Source organism: Rattus norvegicus, chromosome 2, assembly GCF_021556685.1.
Source record: "Rattus norvegicus strain SHRSP/BbbUtx chromosome 2, alternate assembly SHRSP_T2T, whole genome shotgun sequence".
In the NCBI taxonomy this organism is placed as follows: Eukaryota; Metazoa; Chordata; class Mammalia; order Rodentia; family Muridae; genus Rattus; species Rattus norvegicus.
Window position 1 is genome coordinate 224,168,549 of NC_141535.1, and position 18,655 is coordinate 224,187,203.

At 41.4% G+C, this 18,655-nt stretch overlaps 1 protein-coding gene across 4 annotated transcripts in view; it reads right to left on the reverse strand.

Annotated features, from left to right (window-relative positions):
- Positions 1–253: 253 nt before the first annotated feature.
- Tet2 (tet methylcytosine dioxygenase 2) overlaps positions 254–18,655 on the reverse strand; it is an 84,056-nt gene continuing 65,654 nt past the window's right edge. For 2 of the 4 annotated variants that reach the window (XM_087624963.1, XM_087624961.1), the window contains 8 exons: positions 18,504–18,582; positions 17,284–17,377; positions 16,295–16,503; positions 12,504–12,651; positions 9,778–9,867; positions 8,327–8,464; positions 6,153–6,501; positions 254–4,757 (listed from right to left, as the gene is read on the reverse strand). In XM_087624963.1, the coding sequence (XP_087481089.1) occupies positions 3,307–4,757; positions 6,153–6,501; positions 8,327–8,464; positions 9,778–9,867; positions 12,504–12,651; positions 16,295–16,503; positions 17,284–17,377; positions 18,504–18,582 (2,558 nt within the window). In that variant the 3' untranslated portion in view covers positions 254–3,306. 4 annotated transcript variants of the gene reach the window in all.

Here is an 18,655-nt window from a genome sequence, read left to right on the forward strand (position 1 = left end):
CTAAAATGACAGCCCGGGATCAGCAGCTGTGACCTCTCCCTTCCTGGTTACGTACAAAGGAAATAGGCTGAAAGTGAGCAGGACACAGGGTGAAGAATAGGTCTGATTAGAGAAACAGCTTTGGGGCATTGATGTAGACTTAGTTTAGCATGTTGAAGAGCTATGTAAAAAGTATCTCGTAAAACAACTGAAGTCACTCCATTCCATTTTACCTCATTTATGGGACAAAAACCTCTGCAACGGAATACTTGAGTGCATTAAATAAATATAAATTTTATTAAAAACACTCACATGGCGTTATCAGGAATGATATAATAAACAGCTTTAAAATAAACTGCATTCATAACATTACAATACTTACAGTATTTATAACCACCCTCAGATTGTATAAACAAAGCCAACATCTCATGAAACTACATTAAAAAAATAAAGCGTAGAAAAATGCACACGGAGATTCAGTTATCTTAGTGTCAAACTGCAAAAAACTTCCTAACGAGTTAACCACACTACCTTATAAAGTGAACTATACATCACTGTGCGTCAATCAGGATGAAAAAGTCATTCAAGTAATGTTGACACCAAGCAGAAGCAATTTCAAGTGTGGCTATGCCATCGAGCTGTTCCTACAGAAGCAAATCACAGATCTGCTTGCCACGAGATCTAATGCAGATGGGGGGATGTCATTGCCTTTCTTCCTACATGATCCATCCTCTCAAACCACACTTACTGCTCCTGTTGGCCAGCAGTTTGACAAATGACGGTTGGGTGACATGTAAAGCAAATGTTCCTAAGGGATGCCTGGCTCTCAAAACTGCCACACACACCTGCAGGAACCTGATGTGGACCAAACATCGTGGTGTGGAAACCATTAACCTTGTGGTTTTGTGTGCAAGGCAGACATTCTCAAAGTTTTCAGTGACAAAATGTGACCAAAAAGTTACAAAGGTCTCCACTGACACAAAGCTATTTGAAAAAGCTAATAAGCAACACTGTATTTAGGCCACAATGTAACAAGAGTCCTATTGCACTGCACACCACCAGCTCCCGGGACTGGAGAGCTGCAGTCCAAAGCTGTCCTCATCACTACATCAGAAGCCATTACTGGCGACTTGGCTGAGGGCCATGGGGGGTGATTTTTATCCTCTCAGTTTTCCCTTTACCAGCTCAGTGCTTCCTATTTTAGACTTTTCACTTTGCTGAACTCAAACTTTCCGAAATTTACAATTGAAAGTTGACAAATTTATAAAATAAGTTTTTAGTTATCATTACATGTACAAGCAAAGTAGGAGGGATTCAAAATAATAATAATAATAAAAAAAGAGTCAAATCCCTGAAAGAGAATATATTAACCAACTTTACATAAACAAGATGACATGTTGGCATAAGGAGAATGAGCTGAAATATCCCTGAATTTTTAGAACAAAAAAGTTTGAGATTCAAGTTATACTTGCTAAGAAATCAAGTATTTAAAAATGGTATGTTTTAATAATACAAAGATTTTTTAAAAAAAAAATGGTGGTATACAATGCTCTAAGCTTCCACTCTTAGCTCAGTATCCCATTGCCAAGCTAATGTTGAGGTATTACGACAAGTAGGAACACCACTCCAACTCTGAATGGATTCTTAGCTCACATTAAGATCTATGTGGAGCAATATGGGTAGCACCATCATGATGTGGATTTTGCTTCAATCTCATATATTATATATATATATATATAGTATATATATATACACACATATGTATATATTTAATTTTTTACAGTACTAAAATACTAAAGCATTACATTAAAAAAGGTTTTGTTTTACAATTTAATTTACTATACAACTCTTTTACCTTTTTAATACAAATTAATGTTTAAAATCACCACAGCAAACCAGCTGCCTATTTCCTTTCGGTTTTTGCTTTGTAACCAGTAGAGCTCTATGGACCTAAGCCTGTCTTCTCAGATTGTGCAGGTCTCAGTCCACTCGGTCTTCCTGGCACGTACAACACTTAGCTAAGGAAGGACACCACAAAGCAAACAGCTAACACAAAGGCAGCCTGCTGTCCCGAAGAACAACACCCAGCTCTGTAGGGCAACGCAGGTGTGTGGGGGCAAGCTTCGCTGTCTGTAGCGTGTGGCCGCGATCACCTGCAGGCAACCATTCTTAGGTGCGCGCCCCACCGCTGTTTTGTAGTATATATAGCACGGAACATAAGCACCAGGAAACGTGTTTTGTAGACTAGCCTATCCATTCACCTTGGGTTTGAATCGTGACAGGCCTGACAGCGGTGATACTGCTTATCAGCCGACACGTGGCTAAGGGCAAAGCAAATGCTTTTGAAGGTTTCCTTAAAAAAAAAAAAAACTTCTAATCCTAAATGATAGTAAACTTTTGTTTGTTTTTGTTTTTTGTTTTTTTGTTTTTTTTTTTTTTGCTTTTTTTTTAAGTTTCAGTACCTTAGCATTGCTCAAGTCGCCGAAGCTTAGGTAAGCAAAGTGCTTCTAAGACACCACTTAAAACATTTCAGTACACATGTGTAGGTGTGTATGTGCACACATTGTTTATAGTCCTACAAGGACATCGATGGACAATGACAATCAATCCAGAGGCCTTTAAGATGTCTACATTTGAAAAACTAAGCTGAGTAATAATTAAGATAGAAATGTGAATCAAAGGCGCCCCAGTTCCTCAGGGGCCCTAGACTACACCGGCTGCATGATAAAAGGCATTTTTTTCAGCTATTTAAAAACACCGTTTTTTGTAGCACCATTTAATGTTAACACCCAAACAAATTCAGTGTTTTGCCATCATTCACTTGAGCTTTCTGTAGCTACTTTGATAAATAAGTTATTAAGGTTACAGTAAAAACTGCATGTTAAAAAGTCCTAATTCCAGTATTTCCTACATCAGCACCGGATGATTCCTGCAGCTCTCCTACTACAGTACTGTGCTCCATCATCACATGCCCGTGGTATTAGAAGCGGTCACGTGTAGAGTAGTGAGAGGGGCGTGTCACAGGCATGGCCTCAGCCAGTAAGAGAACCAGTCGTTTTGAAAACAAGCGTAGAGCGCTTTCTTCCCACTGTCCCTCGGCACAGGGTGCTTTACTCTTCCCGAATGCCACCAGTCACCAGTGACCGCAAGAGAAGTCGGTAGAGATTAAGTATAATGGTAAAATAAACTATTTTGCTGGTGAGCTGACAACCCTCCCCCCCACACACATACACACAAACACACACTGCACCTGCCCCTACTGCCCATACCATGAATGAAAGACATGACTGACAGGTTGTCCTTGGTGGTCTGGCGTACTGACCAGTGTCATACATATGTGTTGTAAGGCCCTGTGACCTGAGTGAAAGCATATGGCCTTGTAGTCACGGTCGAGTCTGTGGTCATAGACACTGTGTTCTCAGCAAGAGAATGGATGAAGCGCAGGTAACTGGGCTTGGGAGTTTCCTGTGGCCCCGTGGGCTCACGCTTTACCCGTTTGCCGTGATTTTTCTGAGACACGTGGTCTGATCCATACTTTTCACACTCTTCCTCTTCTTTCCGGGCCTTTCCGGCCATTTTGGCTTCCCAGACCGCCAAGCTATGTTTTGGCTCATTCAAGTTCTTGTGCTGGTAAAAGACAAGTGAGATCCTGGCGGGCTTTTTCCGATTGGGCTTGTTTACTTTGGTTGTGGCGTGGACCTCACACTTGGCGCACTCAATGAGAATTGACCCATGAGTGGGGGCTATTGCCACTCCTCCGATGGAAGGATCCTGGAAGTTGTGCTCACTGTCTGACCAAACCTCAATGTCCTCCACAGAAGCCCCATCCTGGCCTGACACCCCGGGCTGCTTTTCCTGACTGTAGTCCGGCAGACTGTATAACGGACCTTGAGCAGAAGCAGTTCTGTCATGATTAAACCCTGGAAGCACTCTTGATAACCCATTGGCTGTGTGGGAGACCATGTTGTCATTCTCCTTGTTGTGGAAGGCGTGACTGGAACTGCTCACTGAGCCTGAAGCTGCTGTGGGGTAGCCGTGAATCATGTGGGGAGGGAGATGATGGTCACTGGATTTGTACTCCATGTTTGGGTGGCTGTACGGTAGTCTGGAGGCGGCTCCCATAAAATGGCCATCCATCTTGGGGGTGGCGTAAGAAGAAAACGTTGGTAGGTGGTGTACATTTGGTTTTAAGGGACAGTTAGTGAAGGCATCTCTATCTCTCTGCACGTTGTTTTGGTTTCCATAATTTAAGTACTTAAAGGGGCTGTCTGACCTCTGTGGGTAAAGCGTGTGGATGGGTGGTAAGTTCAGATTGATGAGATGGTCCTGGTTTGGATATCTATGCAGACCCCTGGACTGAGACTGGGGGGAATAAGGACCTAAGAAAGGGGGACCGCTGTCTGCCGACATGCTCCCATTGCACTGAGAAGCTGCGTATTGGTTATTTTGATTGAAAAGCCCGGGGTAGGGGTTCATGGAATTAGAAGGACTCAAATATAATCCCGCAGCATGAGATGAAGTGGGGTGGAAGTTCACATGGTTGGCATCTCCGTACATATCTGCAGCGTGTGAAGAGCTGGGGTAAGGACTAAGTGGAGCAGGCTGTCTCGTGTATACATTGGTGGATCCAGAAGAATGAGAACCAACAGGTTGAGAGTTACTGGGCAAGATGTGCTGTGGCTGAGGTGGCTGTGGCTGAGGTGGCCTCTGCACTTGCTGAAGGTGCCTCTGGAGTGACTGTGGCTGCTGGATGACAGATCCCGAAAGCCGAAGTTGTGCTATGGAAAGGGTAGGAGAGAACAGGAACAAATACAGTTTAAGAACTCTAGTGGTGGGGTTGGGGATTTAGCTCAGTGGTAGAGCGCTTGCCTAGCAAACGCAAGGCCCTGGGTTCGGTCCCTAGCTCCGAAAAATAGAAAGAAAAAAAAAAAAAAGAACTCTAGTGGAGACACGCCACTGTATCCAATAGCACAGACAAGCTCCTCCAAGCAAGGGCGAGAAAAACCAGGGCTCTGAGCACTGTCAACCACCATTGTGGTGTGTGTGTGTGTGTGTGTGTGTGTGTGTGTGTGTGTTAGACGAAACATGCCGAACTTTTAATGGCGCTAGTCGGTAATGTGTGTTGCCCCAACCTGAGTCATTCCACATGCCTCTGGCCACTCTACCTATCTCCCTCTGCTTAAGTCATGACCTCATCTTCAATGCCAAGCTAGTTTGATAACGCAGGGACTGTACTCTAATGGCGCCCCCTCCATCCCCTACTGCTTCTGAAAGAAGGGTATGTTTTATTTTACTTCAATCATGTGGCATGCATGTGGCAGGGCGTGTCAAGAACGGCATTTATATCCAAAAAGGTCAATCCTACTTCAGGAGGACATTTCCCAGCAAGGAAATTTACATGATTGTATGTGGAGAGCGCCTTGTAGAAATGTTCCCCTTGTAAGCTATGAGCTTGTTAAATGGACCTGCAGTGGTCCAAGCTTTATCACAGAAACCGGCAAGAAGGGGATTGTCACCCTCATAGCAAATCCGTAGGCTAAATAAATTTACAGATCAAGCCAGTGTACTTTCTAAACACTGGGTTTCTCTTTATAGTAGCTCTAATTATAGACATAGAGCAAGGGCTATGGTGCCCAATGCTCCATTAGGACTGAGGCAGACAGAAGACCTTCTGATGAGTGTGCAAAGTTACCTAAACCAGATCCGATCTGTCTAGGGAAAAATACTCCATTCACCCTTCCTCCTACAATTTAAACTTATTTCAGGGCAGCACTGTTTTTAATTACCCAGGTTTAGTGACTTAGGTTTTCTTTATTCACTGTGTTTTGCATTCTGACAGGATTTACTCTTAGAGTCTCTCATGATCCCCCCGCTTACTGGCCTACTGTATCTGAGCCCAAGTGCTTCCTCCTTAAACTTGGTGAAATGTTACTGCATGATTCACATTACTTTTGGCATATAAATTACCTGTTTAAAAGCCTGTTATTTGCTACATACAGAATAACCCCAATATCTCTAGTCTGAAATGAACAGTTCACCAACTCTTGACAACTCCAGTATACCCTGGGCATGGCCATTTGAGAGAGGATTGTGGTAGATAAGTCAGATCATGACTGCTAATCCCAAGGTGTCACCCAGCAAGAGCCTAAGCCCTCAAGCATCACACAGTTTACCTGTCATCTGTATCATAGGGCTTGCATTTTCCATCGGCCTTGTACGTGAGGAAGACTTTTCCTTTTCATTCTTATTCGAGCAATTCTCCAGAGAAGAAAGCTTTCTAGCTTTCTTGGCCTCCAATTTCTTCTGTCGGCAATTCTTGGGTGGATCCACTAACCTCCTGACTCTTCTCCTCCGAAAAGAGTGCAGAACCTGAATGGACCCCTGCAGAATCTTCTCCTCCTGACCTTCTGTGCTCCCAAACTCATCCTCAGTAGCAATGGTGTACAGAGGCAGTACATGGAGCTGCTCATCCTCTGGCTGCCCTCCGACTTCTCGATTGTCTTCTCTAGTGAGGGTGACCACCTGAAGCGGATGTGAGATGTTCCAGGCTCAGTTGTAGGCCCAGAAAGAATGTGTGCATGCTAGAGCTTCTCCCCACCAGTATCCACATGTGTGTGAGATGGGGGACCCTGCACATTATAACTGAAGACAATGTACAAATGGAGGACATAAATAATTATAATTTCGATGATAGAACTGGCTGCTGTCATGGACTTCTAGAGCTCAGGGAAGCAGCCATAATTCTTCCAAATGAAATGAAACACTTTCCTTCTTTCCACAACACACAGCAGATGCCTTTCTTTCAAAAGAAGCTACAGCCCTCTTCTACCCATGCCTTGTGTGGGATGGGGAAGGATGCTAAGAGGACACATGACTCTCCGTCCCTCAGGCCTGACTCCTAACTCTATTCCCATGTTTAAAAACTTTACAGGATGCCAGTTGGCTGTAACTCATGCATCTCTCCATGCATCCTCTTTTGGTTAAGGGAGCTTACTTATGCTAACTATAATTATATTAATCGAGGATTGGTAAATGGAGAAAGTAAGACCTAAAGGACAGACAGACAAACAGACATAAAAGAGTGGGAGATATCCCAGAAAGGAATGAGCACTTCCTAAAAGGCTAATGTACAACTGTAAAGTTCCCCAAGCTCGTGTCTCTGAACATGTTTCTTCTGCATATTCGTGACTGCTCAGTCTCATCAAGTGCCTTCCCAGCCTGCCCTACTGTAGCCACTGTCATCCTTCTAAGGTGGCACTGCCCACTGCCATCACTTTATAGAACAAAGAACAGATGACGTGGCCACAGTGATTCTACCTCAAACAGACACAGCTGACTGTTCAAGAGTCGCTTATTTTCCTGGATCTAATTTCGAACTTGGCTGGTAGGGAATATACCTCAGAGCTTGTGTTTAAAACCAAGGCCAGGGCTGGAGGGATGGCTCAGTGGTTAAGAGCACTGACTGCTCTTCCAGAGGTCCTGATCAATTCCCAGCAACCACATGGTGGCTCACAATCAACTGTAAAGAGATCCGATGCCCTCTTCTGGTGTGGCTGAAGACAGCTACAGTGTACTTATATATAATAAATGAATAAATCTTTAAAAAAAAAAACAAACCAAGGCTGAATTAATCCATTGTCCTACTGTGCTATGCAGGCACGAGCTCCTGTGGACTTCCTGTATAAGTCACAAACAAATGACGGAAAGCATCAACAACTTTCTACCTGACTTTTGGGAACAGGGTATCTCGGGGAGCCTGAAGCACACTGATCTTACTGAATGATTGGACAGCAAGTCTCACTGCGTCCACTTTCCCAATGCTGGGTGATTAAAGATGCCTTCTACAGCACTGGGTTTTGCATAGATATAGGGGACCCAATTCTCTTCTTCAGCTGGAAGATTGTATTCCCTGGCTGAGCCACTTGCCCAGCTGAATTTTGATTTTCCTTTTAAAAAGACTCTTAATTGTCACGACTGCAGAAATCAGGAGTATACAAGTTCCACAGAGCTGGTATAGGTACTGGGAGTGGAACTCAGGTCCTCTCCAGACCCAACTTTTATTTTCTTGACAAGTGCTTTGAAATGTATAGACGTGATTTATTTAGAGGAGTGCTAAGGACACCCAAATTCTTGTGTGGTTGTCAACATTGCTGCTAATGTGCTACTCGGTTAAGAGAGTGCCTGTAGTAACCAGGAAGCTTGTAATTGATCCATGAGAACACATGGTCTGGTGACCCCTGCTGAAACACATGTGATCTGTGCCAAGCAGCAGGCAGCTTGTGCTTCGCTGGTAGAGGCTGCTGGGATCGCAGGGTGCCACTTACCAGGGTCACAGGGTGCCACTTACCACTGTACTGCCATTGGCCATGTTCTGCTGGTCTCTGTGGGCATGAGCAGAGAAGTCCAGACATGCAGTGACCCCTGAGAATGGCCGGCCTTCCTTCAGACCCAAACGGCATTCTATAGCTCGGTGTTCAAACTCGACCTGAGAGATGGATGTGTGTCAATGGAAAGGTACTTTAGAATGAATGAATGAAGTAGTTTTTGCACTTTATATCTAGAACATAATGGAACGACCGAAGTCAGAGCACACTATTACTGAGGAAAACTGTGAGGTAGTGTGATGCGAGAGTTCACAATGAAGCTAGGTAGGCAGTCTACCACTGACTTACACTGCCAGGTCCCACATTTCTCCTTCTCCTTCCTCCCTCTAAACCCTCTCATCTAACCCTCCCCGCCTCTTTGGAACACATGACCCCACCTTAACTACTCATTAGTGAAATATGTACATATATGCTTGCATAATTGTTATTGTAGCGTATGTTCCTAAATATACCCTGCCCATGAACATATTAAGTAGTGTTTATGGAAGGCAATCTCATTTGATCTATGTGCACACCCATGTAACCACTGCTGTAACAGTCAGGTCTATCTATTTGTTGTAACAAACCAGGTCTATATCCCCATGAGGTTTCTGCCAGTTTCTGGTGCTTTCTCCCTCCACCACAGACGAATGAGGATGATCGCACATTTAGTCTTCTGCAGCTTCAAGGAAATAACCCAAGTAAAATGAAATACACGGGTTGGAAGAAAACCCGTGTAGACAGTTCTTCTGACCGTAGTTACTATGCAGGATCTACCTTCTAAATAAGAATCTAATAACTTCTTCCTTCTTCACCTCTCACGAACACTTAAAGGACCATTGATGAGTCTGTATAGGGGACATCAGACATCGTTCGGTCTGGAACACCCTTTTTTCTGTGTACATATTCCTATCCTAGCTTTTATTATGCATGTGATAGTTGCTTTTTTTTTTTAACTTTCATTTTAGTCAAGTAGTTTTAATGGCTAAGAACATCTGGTTCAGATGCAAGGGGCCCAAGGCCCTTACCATGTAGTACATTTCCGTAAATGCAGGGAGGCCCTCATGTACATGACAAAGAGAATGAAAAACTTTAAAAGGTTATGAAGAAGTCACTCCTTCAAAAATAGTTTTGAGGCTGGGAACTGGTGGTACACACACACACACACACACACACACACACACACACACACTCACACACCCGAGGCTGAGGATCGAACCCAGGGCCTTGCACTTGCTAGGCAAGCGCTCTACCACTGAGCTAAATCCCCAACCCGGTGCACACCTTTAAACCCAGAATTTAGGAGGAGGTAGATAGAGGCCAGTCAATCCAGGACAGCCAAGACTACTCAGAGAAACCCTTTCTTGAGAAAACAAACTGTTTTGGACTTGCTAGGCCACCAGTAATGAAGTTTGACTCATGAACAACAACTTACCTGATTCCTGTAGGCATCAGGTGCAAGTTTCTTGTATATGGGAGCAATAACAGTAGCCAGGTTTTGCAAGTGAGAGCCAAGTTTCTCTTCCTGTACAAAAATGAAACAGATTAAACCCTAAATTAAACATGTATGTAAACCTCAGTGTACATTTAGACAGAACACAATCAGATGAATTATTCCCAAGCATAGTGTTTTTCTTACATAGGAAATCTTTCTAAAAAGACCACTTCTAATATGAATTTGTATGTGCTATCCTAGCCGGCGTTCTCTCTTTGGGTTTGGGTAGGATGGACTCAGTCTCTACTTTGCATGCAGACAACGGACAATTTGTAAACACGAGCCTGTGCTGTGGGGTGGAGTGGTGAATAAGTCAGCTGACTCCTGGGAACAGACAATTCCCTTCCACTATTCAAATGTTCATCAAGAAAGATGAACTACTAAATTTGGCTACTTCTAAGCACTTCAAACGTTCAGATGATCTTTATAGGAATTGCTGGATACTTTAAATGTGGATGAAATTCTCGTGACTAGCTACGTACTGAACAGCTTGTTTAAAAAGGGAAACATTGCTATGTTTCTATTACCCCCTTGCTCACAAAGAAAAGTTTCCGATGGGCTTCTAAAGTAGCAGCATGTCCTGATACTTGGTTTATAAATTCCCACTGAAATGCTCTTATTTTAAAATTGCTACTGTTGAATAATCTCAGGAGGCTGGGGAGACAGAAAGCTCAGTAGTCGATGCTGGCTGCTCTTCTAGAGAACCCAGACTTTTTTCTTCATGTTGGGTGGGTAGCTTACAACTACAGTAACTCAGTTCCAGGTTGTTTACAGGCCTTCTGGGCTCCAGGGCACCTGCATGGGCACACATGGCGAGCTGAGGTGGAGCTCAGAGTTCTCACACAAAACATGGGGGCACTCATAATAACAGTTCTGGGGTGGTAGAGGCATAAGGAAAGCTGGGGCTCACGTGATACCCATTCTAGTCAAAACAGCCTCGAGTACAGTGAGACTCTTTCTCAAAAAGGGATAAAGAGGCTGGCTACCATAAGTATGTACAGGTGTACACACAAATGCATGGCACACACATCAAGAGATGCGAATAGCGGGGCAGGTAAAATCTGGCTTATTTGCATCCTCATTTAATTTATAACCGCAGATAAAGATAACATTTCCCTTTTAGAGGAGGAATACATCAAATTTAATAACCACATGGGGGTTCTAACACCTAAGATTCAATAGTTACAGTGAATGGAGAGGAAATGTTAACACAGAAGTGTCAAATAAAAGTTTTTTGGTCATTCAGTCAAAGTTTACACTCTCTTAATTAAATCCTAAAGTCTAAAAAGTATTGTCTTCCAAAGAATCTGTATTTTGAGATAAAGTTTGATGGTTTTTAAGTGAGAAATCAATGCTCATTTGTTTGAACTGTATATGTATACTAAAATCTCAACCTGCTTTTTAATTGCCTGAATACATTCACTACAGTAACTTAAATCTTGAGATATTAGAAATAGTAGAAGCATGAATTCCACAATTCAGACTTTAAAGTGAATGATATCACAAATCTTAATTTTTTAGTTTCCTGATATCCCTTTCTCCAATGAAGTAATCCTTCCTTAAAAACCAGTATTTATATATTGCATATAAATCCAATATTTTTATAATGTATCTATCTCTATATATTGGGAGTTTACTTGCATGTGTCTGAGTGTCAGATCCCCTGGAATTGGAGTCACAAGACAGTTGTGAGCTGCTGTGTGGGTGCTGGGAAGTGATCTCAGGCCCTCTGGAAGAACAGTCAGTGCTCTTAACTCCTACATCTCTCTAGCCCCTAAATCCACAATATTTTTGCCCTTGTTTGCAACATGATTCATTGCCATAGTAATTTCCAGCATCGTAGACCTTTCAAGGAGGACAAGTTTTAATATGCAAACTCTTCTTAATTTATCTAAGAATAGGCAAATTTTTGTCCAAATACTCTTTTCGTTAAATGGAGCCTCATTACTGTGCATATCAGTGTGAAATTACATTGAGAAATCAGAGTGTAAAGACATCAAGGGTCCATCCATTGCCCATATCACAGACACTGGGCCCCACTCTTTAGTCCAGGCTAGCCAAATCAATGTAATTTACTTTTGGCATGGGTAGTCTATAAAGGCGTATGTGCTGGCTAGTTGTGCCAGGTCATTCTGGAAAAGGCCATTTCCATTTTAAAAATACCACCCTGTACGCAAGCCGATAGTTCATAATCTTGATTGATGATTAATAGATATGGGAAGGCCCAGCTCACTGTGGGTAGTGCCACTCCTGGGCTGGTAGTCCAGGGTACTACTATAAATGGCTCAATCAAGCAATAGGAAACAAGACAGAAAACAGCACCCATTCCTGGCCTTTGCACAGTTTACTTGCATGTGTCTGTGTCTCCAGGTTCCTGCTCTGAACTCCCTGTATGAACTACAAACTTCAAGGCAAAATAAGTCCTTTTCTCCCCCAGTCAATTTTGGTCAAGTGCAGAAATCCTAGCTGACCGTCCACATGCAGGAATAATTTGTGCTGCTATACATATTTATGATAAACTTATAAAATAATTTATATTTAGGATTTAGCCAGAAAATGTAGGTTCATCTGAGATAATATTCCTTCCGTTATTGAGCGTAGGACAGGTCATCGTGCTTCATTAATTCTGTATGAAAAATAGGTTATAGATTAGGAAACAAACCAACCTCTTTTGGCTCATCTCCATGTAGCCTAAATTTCCTTGGGTTCTTGCTTCTGGCAAACTTACATCCATTATAGTACATGCTCCAAGAACAACCATAAGAAAAGGAGGCACCACAGGTTTCTGGATTCTCACCCTGACAACAACAGTTTCTACTGAGAGAACAAAGGCATTAGAAATAGTCTCTGACAATATCCCCCTGTTTATTGTGTGGTACTGAGCCATTTACATGTCTTAAAGAGGCAGGAATAATTTCTACCTTTTAAATGTTGACTGAGTATACCTAGAACCCATGTAATTATGTGTGTCAAAGATATTTGTTTTCATGCATTGTTTGGCCAGTCTAATTCTCATTCATCTTTATTGTGTTCTGTTTTATTTTTATTATTGTAATGACCAATTAAAATATACTTGGTGCATTATTTATAAATGTAATGGTATATACACATTCTGGTAAGGGGAAAAAAAAACTACCAAACATTCTACAAATTACTCTGATATCTAGTCAATAAGACAACCAAACTATTGACTAGTTTCCCTGATGAACATAGGAGAATAAATTTTTACAGATCACATTTAAGAACACGTTGAGGTCATACATCATGGCTTCTTGGCTGAACATACAAACCAATGTAATAACAGAAATCACATAATTTTCTCAAACAAACATGAACATTCCTTCACGAGAAGTGCTAAAGAAACTAGGAATGGAAAGAACCTGTCAAAATAATAAGGATCCATGATGAAGCCAGTCAACATATACTAAACGGTGACCAGTTCCTCGCACATCAAGAATGAGGCAAGATTATTCAATGCTCAAAGTCTTTTCAGCAAATGACAGAATACAAAAATCAGTGTGCAAAAGAAACCAGTAGATTTTGCAAAGAGCATGTTCAAGTTTATTCTCCAGCAGACACATTGGGCAGCTCACAATTACCTACATATAGGTCCAGTCCAGGGGTGTCCAACACTTGTAGCCTCTGTGGGCACTAGCATGAACACACCCATAGAGATAATGACAAAAAAATAAAATAAAAACTCCATGACAATGAAGAAATTTCCTCAACTTGGCAAGAAAGAACATTCCTAAACTGTTACCAGTATTTTCAAATAAAGTAAAACACAAATGAATAAAATTAACCAAAGAGGTAAAAGATCTCCATAATGAAAAGTTCCAAGACAGTTGAGCAAGAAATTAAATACTTGTGCATTGACATAATCAGTATTATAATGACTGCATTGATGGAATGAATCTATAGATTCAAAGCAATCAAATTCCCAATCACGTTGTTTATGCCCCTAGGAAAAATGATTTCTAAATTCATATGGAATCAAAAGAATCCCAAGTAGCCAATAATCCTAAACAGAAGAGAGCAAGGCTGTAGGTATCATAATAACTAATTTCCAACTATACTACAGAGCCACAGTAACAAACCAGACACTTACACAAATGGATTAGAATAGAGATCTACCAATGAACCCGAGTTATAGCCAGCTGACTTTTGATAAAGATATCAGACTACAAATTTGGGAAATAATAAGGCCGGAATAATCCACATGCAGTAGTAGATCCGGATCACCTCACACAAAATTCCTTTCAAGATGGATAGATATAAGTAGGGAGGCAGAGAAGGACAAATCCTCCTGCATTTCTGGTCTCCAGCCAACAGAAGTGCTACCCACATTACAGTGGGTCAACTTATCAACTAACCCTACCTATATAGAAAATCCCTCAGTTATGCTCAGAAAGGTCTCCAAGCTGCTCCTAGATCCTGTCAGTTGACCATCATGAAGTAGTAGTAGTGATAGTGAGATTATATGACACTGTAAATCTTATGTGGAGGAAAAGTCTTTAGCAAATACATTTACAGGGATCAAATGTAAGATATTTAAAGAACTGCAGAAACTCAATGCAAAAACCAAATTATCCAGTCAATAAATAGGCTGGTGAACTGAAAGGATGGGAAATAAATGACCAACAATTATTTGACTGTGTTAAGCATCAGGGAAAGCACATTAGTGCTGCTTCAAGGTTACATATCACTCGAGCCAAAATGATTTAAGGAAATAAAGGAAACCAATGCTATTGATGACGTGGTAAAAGAGGAATATATATATATATATATATATATATATATATATATATATATACACACATATATACACACACACATATACACCATGCACACGCACACACACACGCACACACACACACATATATATATATATTGGGTCAGAATTTGAACTTAAGCCACTGCTGTAAAAGTTGGTGTGGAAGCTCCTCAAAAATAATCTAAACAGGACTGGAGAGATGGCTCAGTGGTTAAGAGCACAGATTGCTCTTCCAGAGGTCCTGAGTTCAAATCCCAGCAACCACATGGTGGCTCACAGCCATGGGATCTGATGCCCTCTTCTGGTGTGTCTGAAGACAGCTACGGACAGTGCGCTTATATATAACAAATAAATAAATAAATCTTAAAAAAATAATAATCTAAACAGAACTGTCACATTACCACAGTTTAGATTGTGGCTTAGTTTAACACGGTCATCTTTGGTTCCGTTCATTTTCCTGAAAATTGCACTTTTACTTTGGTTCAAACTTTATTTTGTGGATGCATCTTGTCTCTCTTTCTCCATCTATTGGTTGGTGGACATCTGTTAGTCGTAGTCCCTGGCTTTTAGGCGGCAGGAAGAGGCATAGCCATGCTTCCCTTAAGTTCTTTTCCTATGTTCATTAGCAATGTAGAATCTGAAGCCTGCCCTGAGACTCTACTGTAAGAACAGTGAACTCCTCAGCAGACGGTGTGCCCACTGTGCCTTCACCTTTGAATGTACACCTTTACCAGAATGAACAAAGCAACTTGATAATCTGAACAGTATGTCTAAAGCAGGTCATCAGGGGTTTACAAGTCATGGATTAGGAAGTGAATGAACCACTTGAATAATCACTTGGAAAAGTGAACTGAAGCCAGGTGAGAATAGATCATGGGGATTTTTTTTTTTTTGATCAGACATGTCTAAAGCAAACTGGTTTCATATGGGCAGCTGTGGATACTGTATAATACAACCAAGACTGAGAAACTATATGTAATGAGCAAAACCAATTAGCAATGAGATTGGTAAACACGGCCATGTCTCTTTGTGATCCCAGCAAATGATTCTGTGGATAGTGATTAAAAAAATTAGGTAGATTTTTAAAAGTACAAACTGTATGTAAATTACTTTTAGACCAAGCTGTGGAAAATGTAGCAGGATAGATAGCCTTCGTGTATTAGCACTGTACAGGGACTTAGAGCATTGTAATAAAACCAACCTGAGTGATGGATTTTGCTTCCTGCAAAGCAGACAAAGCTAAAGCTAACGCAGCAGACAGTGACAGAAAGAAATGCACTAACTACATGGCTATAAGGTGAGGAAGTGGCAATGAAAAGGGAAGCAATTTTGACCTACAGAAAGAATGAATTAGGGTAAATGGAATAATTTCAATTTCTACAGAACTTTTTACAAATCTTGAAATAATTAAAAGTCAATGACCTGGATACTGAAATGGTATCTTACTTAATAAGAAGAGTCCAGCACGGCACAAGAATTGAACAGAGATGATAAAACCAAAGCCATTGGGCGCAGACAACTAGATTTTACCAGAAATGGCTCCTGAACAATGACCCCTAATGGTGTAAGTGGACCACAAGCATTCACTGTCCTGACTATGAAATAAACATGTGACCCCCCCCCACCTTATCAACACACATATTCAAGTTCCTCTGGAGAATGGGAGGAGCCTAAACCACTTACTTTTCATTCTGAGCACAGCGGCGGTTGGTGCATATGCCACGGTTACTCAGAATCTCTGTGAGTTCTGAGTAGAGCTCGGACGCGAGCGGCTTCGGGATTCCGTCCCACAGCAGGATGACAATCACGATCACTGCAGTGTCACATGTATGCTTGGCTCGGACGCGGACCAGACACAGCAGTTTCTCCTCAGTACTTGACCTCCGATACACCTGTGTGAATCGACAGTCCACCCCAACAGCCCCACCCCACCCAAAACAGAACAAGGGTCAATGGGAGCCAATACTTGCATATGCAGACTTTTCATGTCTGGTTCAAAATTATCACCACCTGCAATTAATTGATCTTTTATTGCCCAGCAGTACTGTGGGAACCCAAGCAACTGTCAAAAGGAACTGTCCAGGAATTCAGTGCTAGAAGACCATGCCTGGTACAGTGGGACAGTTATGTTACCTCCTGTAGTGAGAACTACAGAAAAGACATGCAGGGTCTTAGTTGAAGGCTTTCTTTACATGGCACTATAAATATTAAGCAGCAATATAAATATCAATTGAAAACTGTTTCTTCACAGTCTAAGGACTATTCTTAGACCAGTGGTTTTCAGCCTTCCTGAAGCTGTGCCCCGTTAATACAGTTCATGTTGTGGTGATGCCCAATCATAAAACTATTTTCATTGCTACTTCATAACCGTCATTCTGCCACTATTATGAATCATAATGTAAATATCTATGTTTTCCAATTGTCTCAGTTGACCCCTGTGAAAAAGTCAACCTAAGGGGTAGAAATCCACAGCTGAGACCACTGCTTTTGACCTCTAAATTATTTCAATGGTGTGTTCATGATCTCAGAACCACTCTGCTGCTAGAACACAAGGATACATAGAATGTGCTCCCTCCAAATGGCAAGAGCTGGGCAAGCCAAAATTTGAGGTTAGATAAATGAATAGAAATGACCGAGACAGAAAGAGCAAGATCACTGACAAGGACACTTACCCATTTAGCAATAGGACATCCCTGAGAGCTCTTGCCTTCTTTACCAGTATATATGACTCTTTCAATTCTAATAGCTTTACCCTTCTCTCCAAACCTTAAAGAAACATACACTATTATTAGATGACTTCAAGAAGCAATCAAACTATTTGGACATTTAAGTGTAGGGCTTTTTTTTTTTCTGCAACCACATCTGAAGAAATGAAGGGTTTAATTTTTTTTTTTAAATTGGTCATAATGCACAATGTCTTTTCTTCAGCATCCAGATGTATCAGAAATTATAATGGATTATTCTGTAATTAATTATATGCTGGGTGACATCCTTTACTAAATTTAGCTTACAGCTCGAATAACTAAGTTTTTAGAAAGCTTTTGTTTCTAAAGACATCTGGCCAAGTTGGTAACCAGCTCTCTTGAAAAAGTTAGAACTCTAGAAACAGATCACATCCTGGTGTGCCAAAGTGCTATGCACTGTTAACAAAAGAAAATTAGGTAGCTCTGGCAGGATACTGTGGCTGGGGGGTGGGCTACATGGTGAATTTCTACATAAAAACTTGGAGGCAAATGATTTGAAAATAAAGCAAGAATATTGTGTACTGGCCATACATATGCAAATACATTTTAAAAACTCTGCTACTTAACCGCACAGACACCTTCGCTCAGAGCTCTATTTATAGGAAAGAAAAGCCTTCTCCCAGTTTTCAACATACAGATTAAATTAAATGTAGATACCCCAGAATGACAGTTTTCAAAAGTAAATGAAGTCTCTTAGTCAACCTTTCTCAGCCTTTTACGCTTGCTTTCTTTTGTAAAAGAAACACCTCTTTTCCGAAGCTAAAGCTTCAACTCAGTGGTCCTTACTCATACTACTTTTCATTTCTTTGAAACACCATCAAGTAAGTAGGAGAAAGCCAACGGAGGCCTCCCTTTGTAACCTGTGCCAGCACTCTCATGCAGATTGGCTGGTTGGTTTGTTTGTGCCTGGATTTTCTAGCATTTTTTTAGCATCATCTCCGAGTGGGCAGCCTGTGTCAGCTAAGTGACTATTTGTTCTGTCAAATACTGTGAGTATGAGTGTGTTGGGTTGGCAGCCCTGGACCAGAGGAGCCTACAGATAATCACTTGATTTACACTTGTTTACTGCTCTATGTGGGGGGAACTGGGAAAAACTGTCGGATACAAAGGATAACCATTCATCTGCCCTGTGCCTTTGAGTTAATTACCTTTCTTCCATGATTGTTCTAATAGCTGCCACATTAGGACCAGCTCCTAGATGGGTATAATAAGGACCTTCATCTTTTTCTGTTGAGATAATAGAAGATTATTTTAGACCTCGATTATACTAAATATTAAGGCTACATCCACAAAGATCACC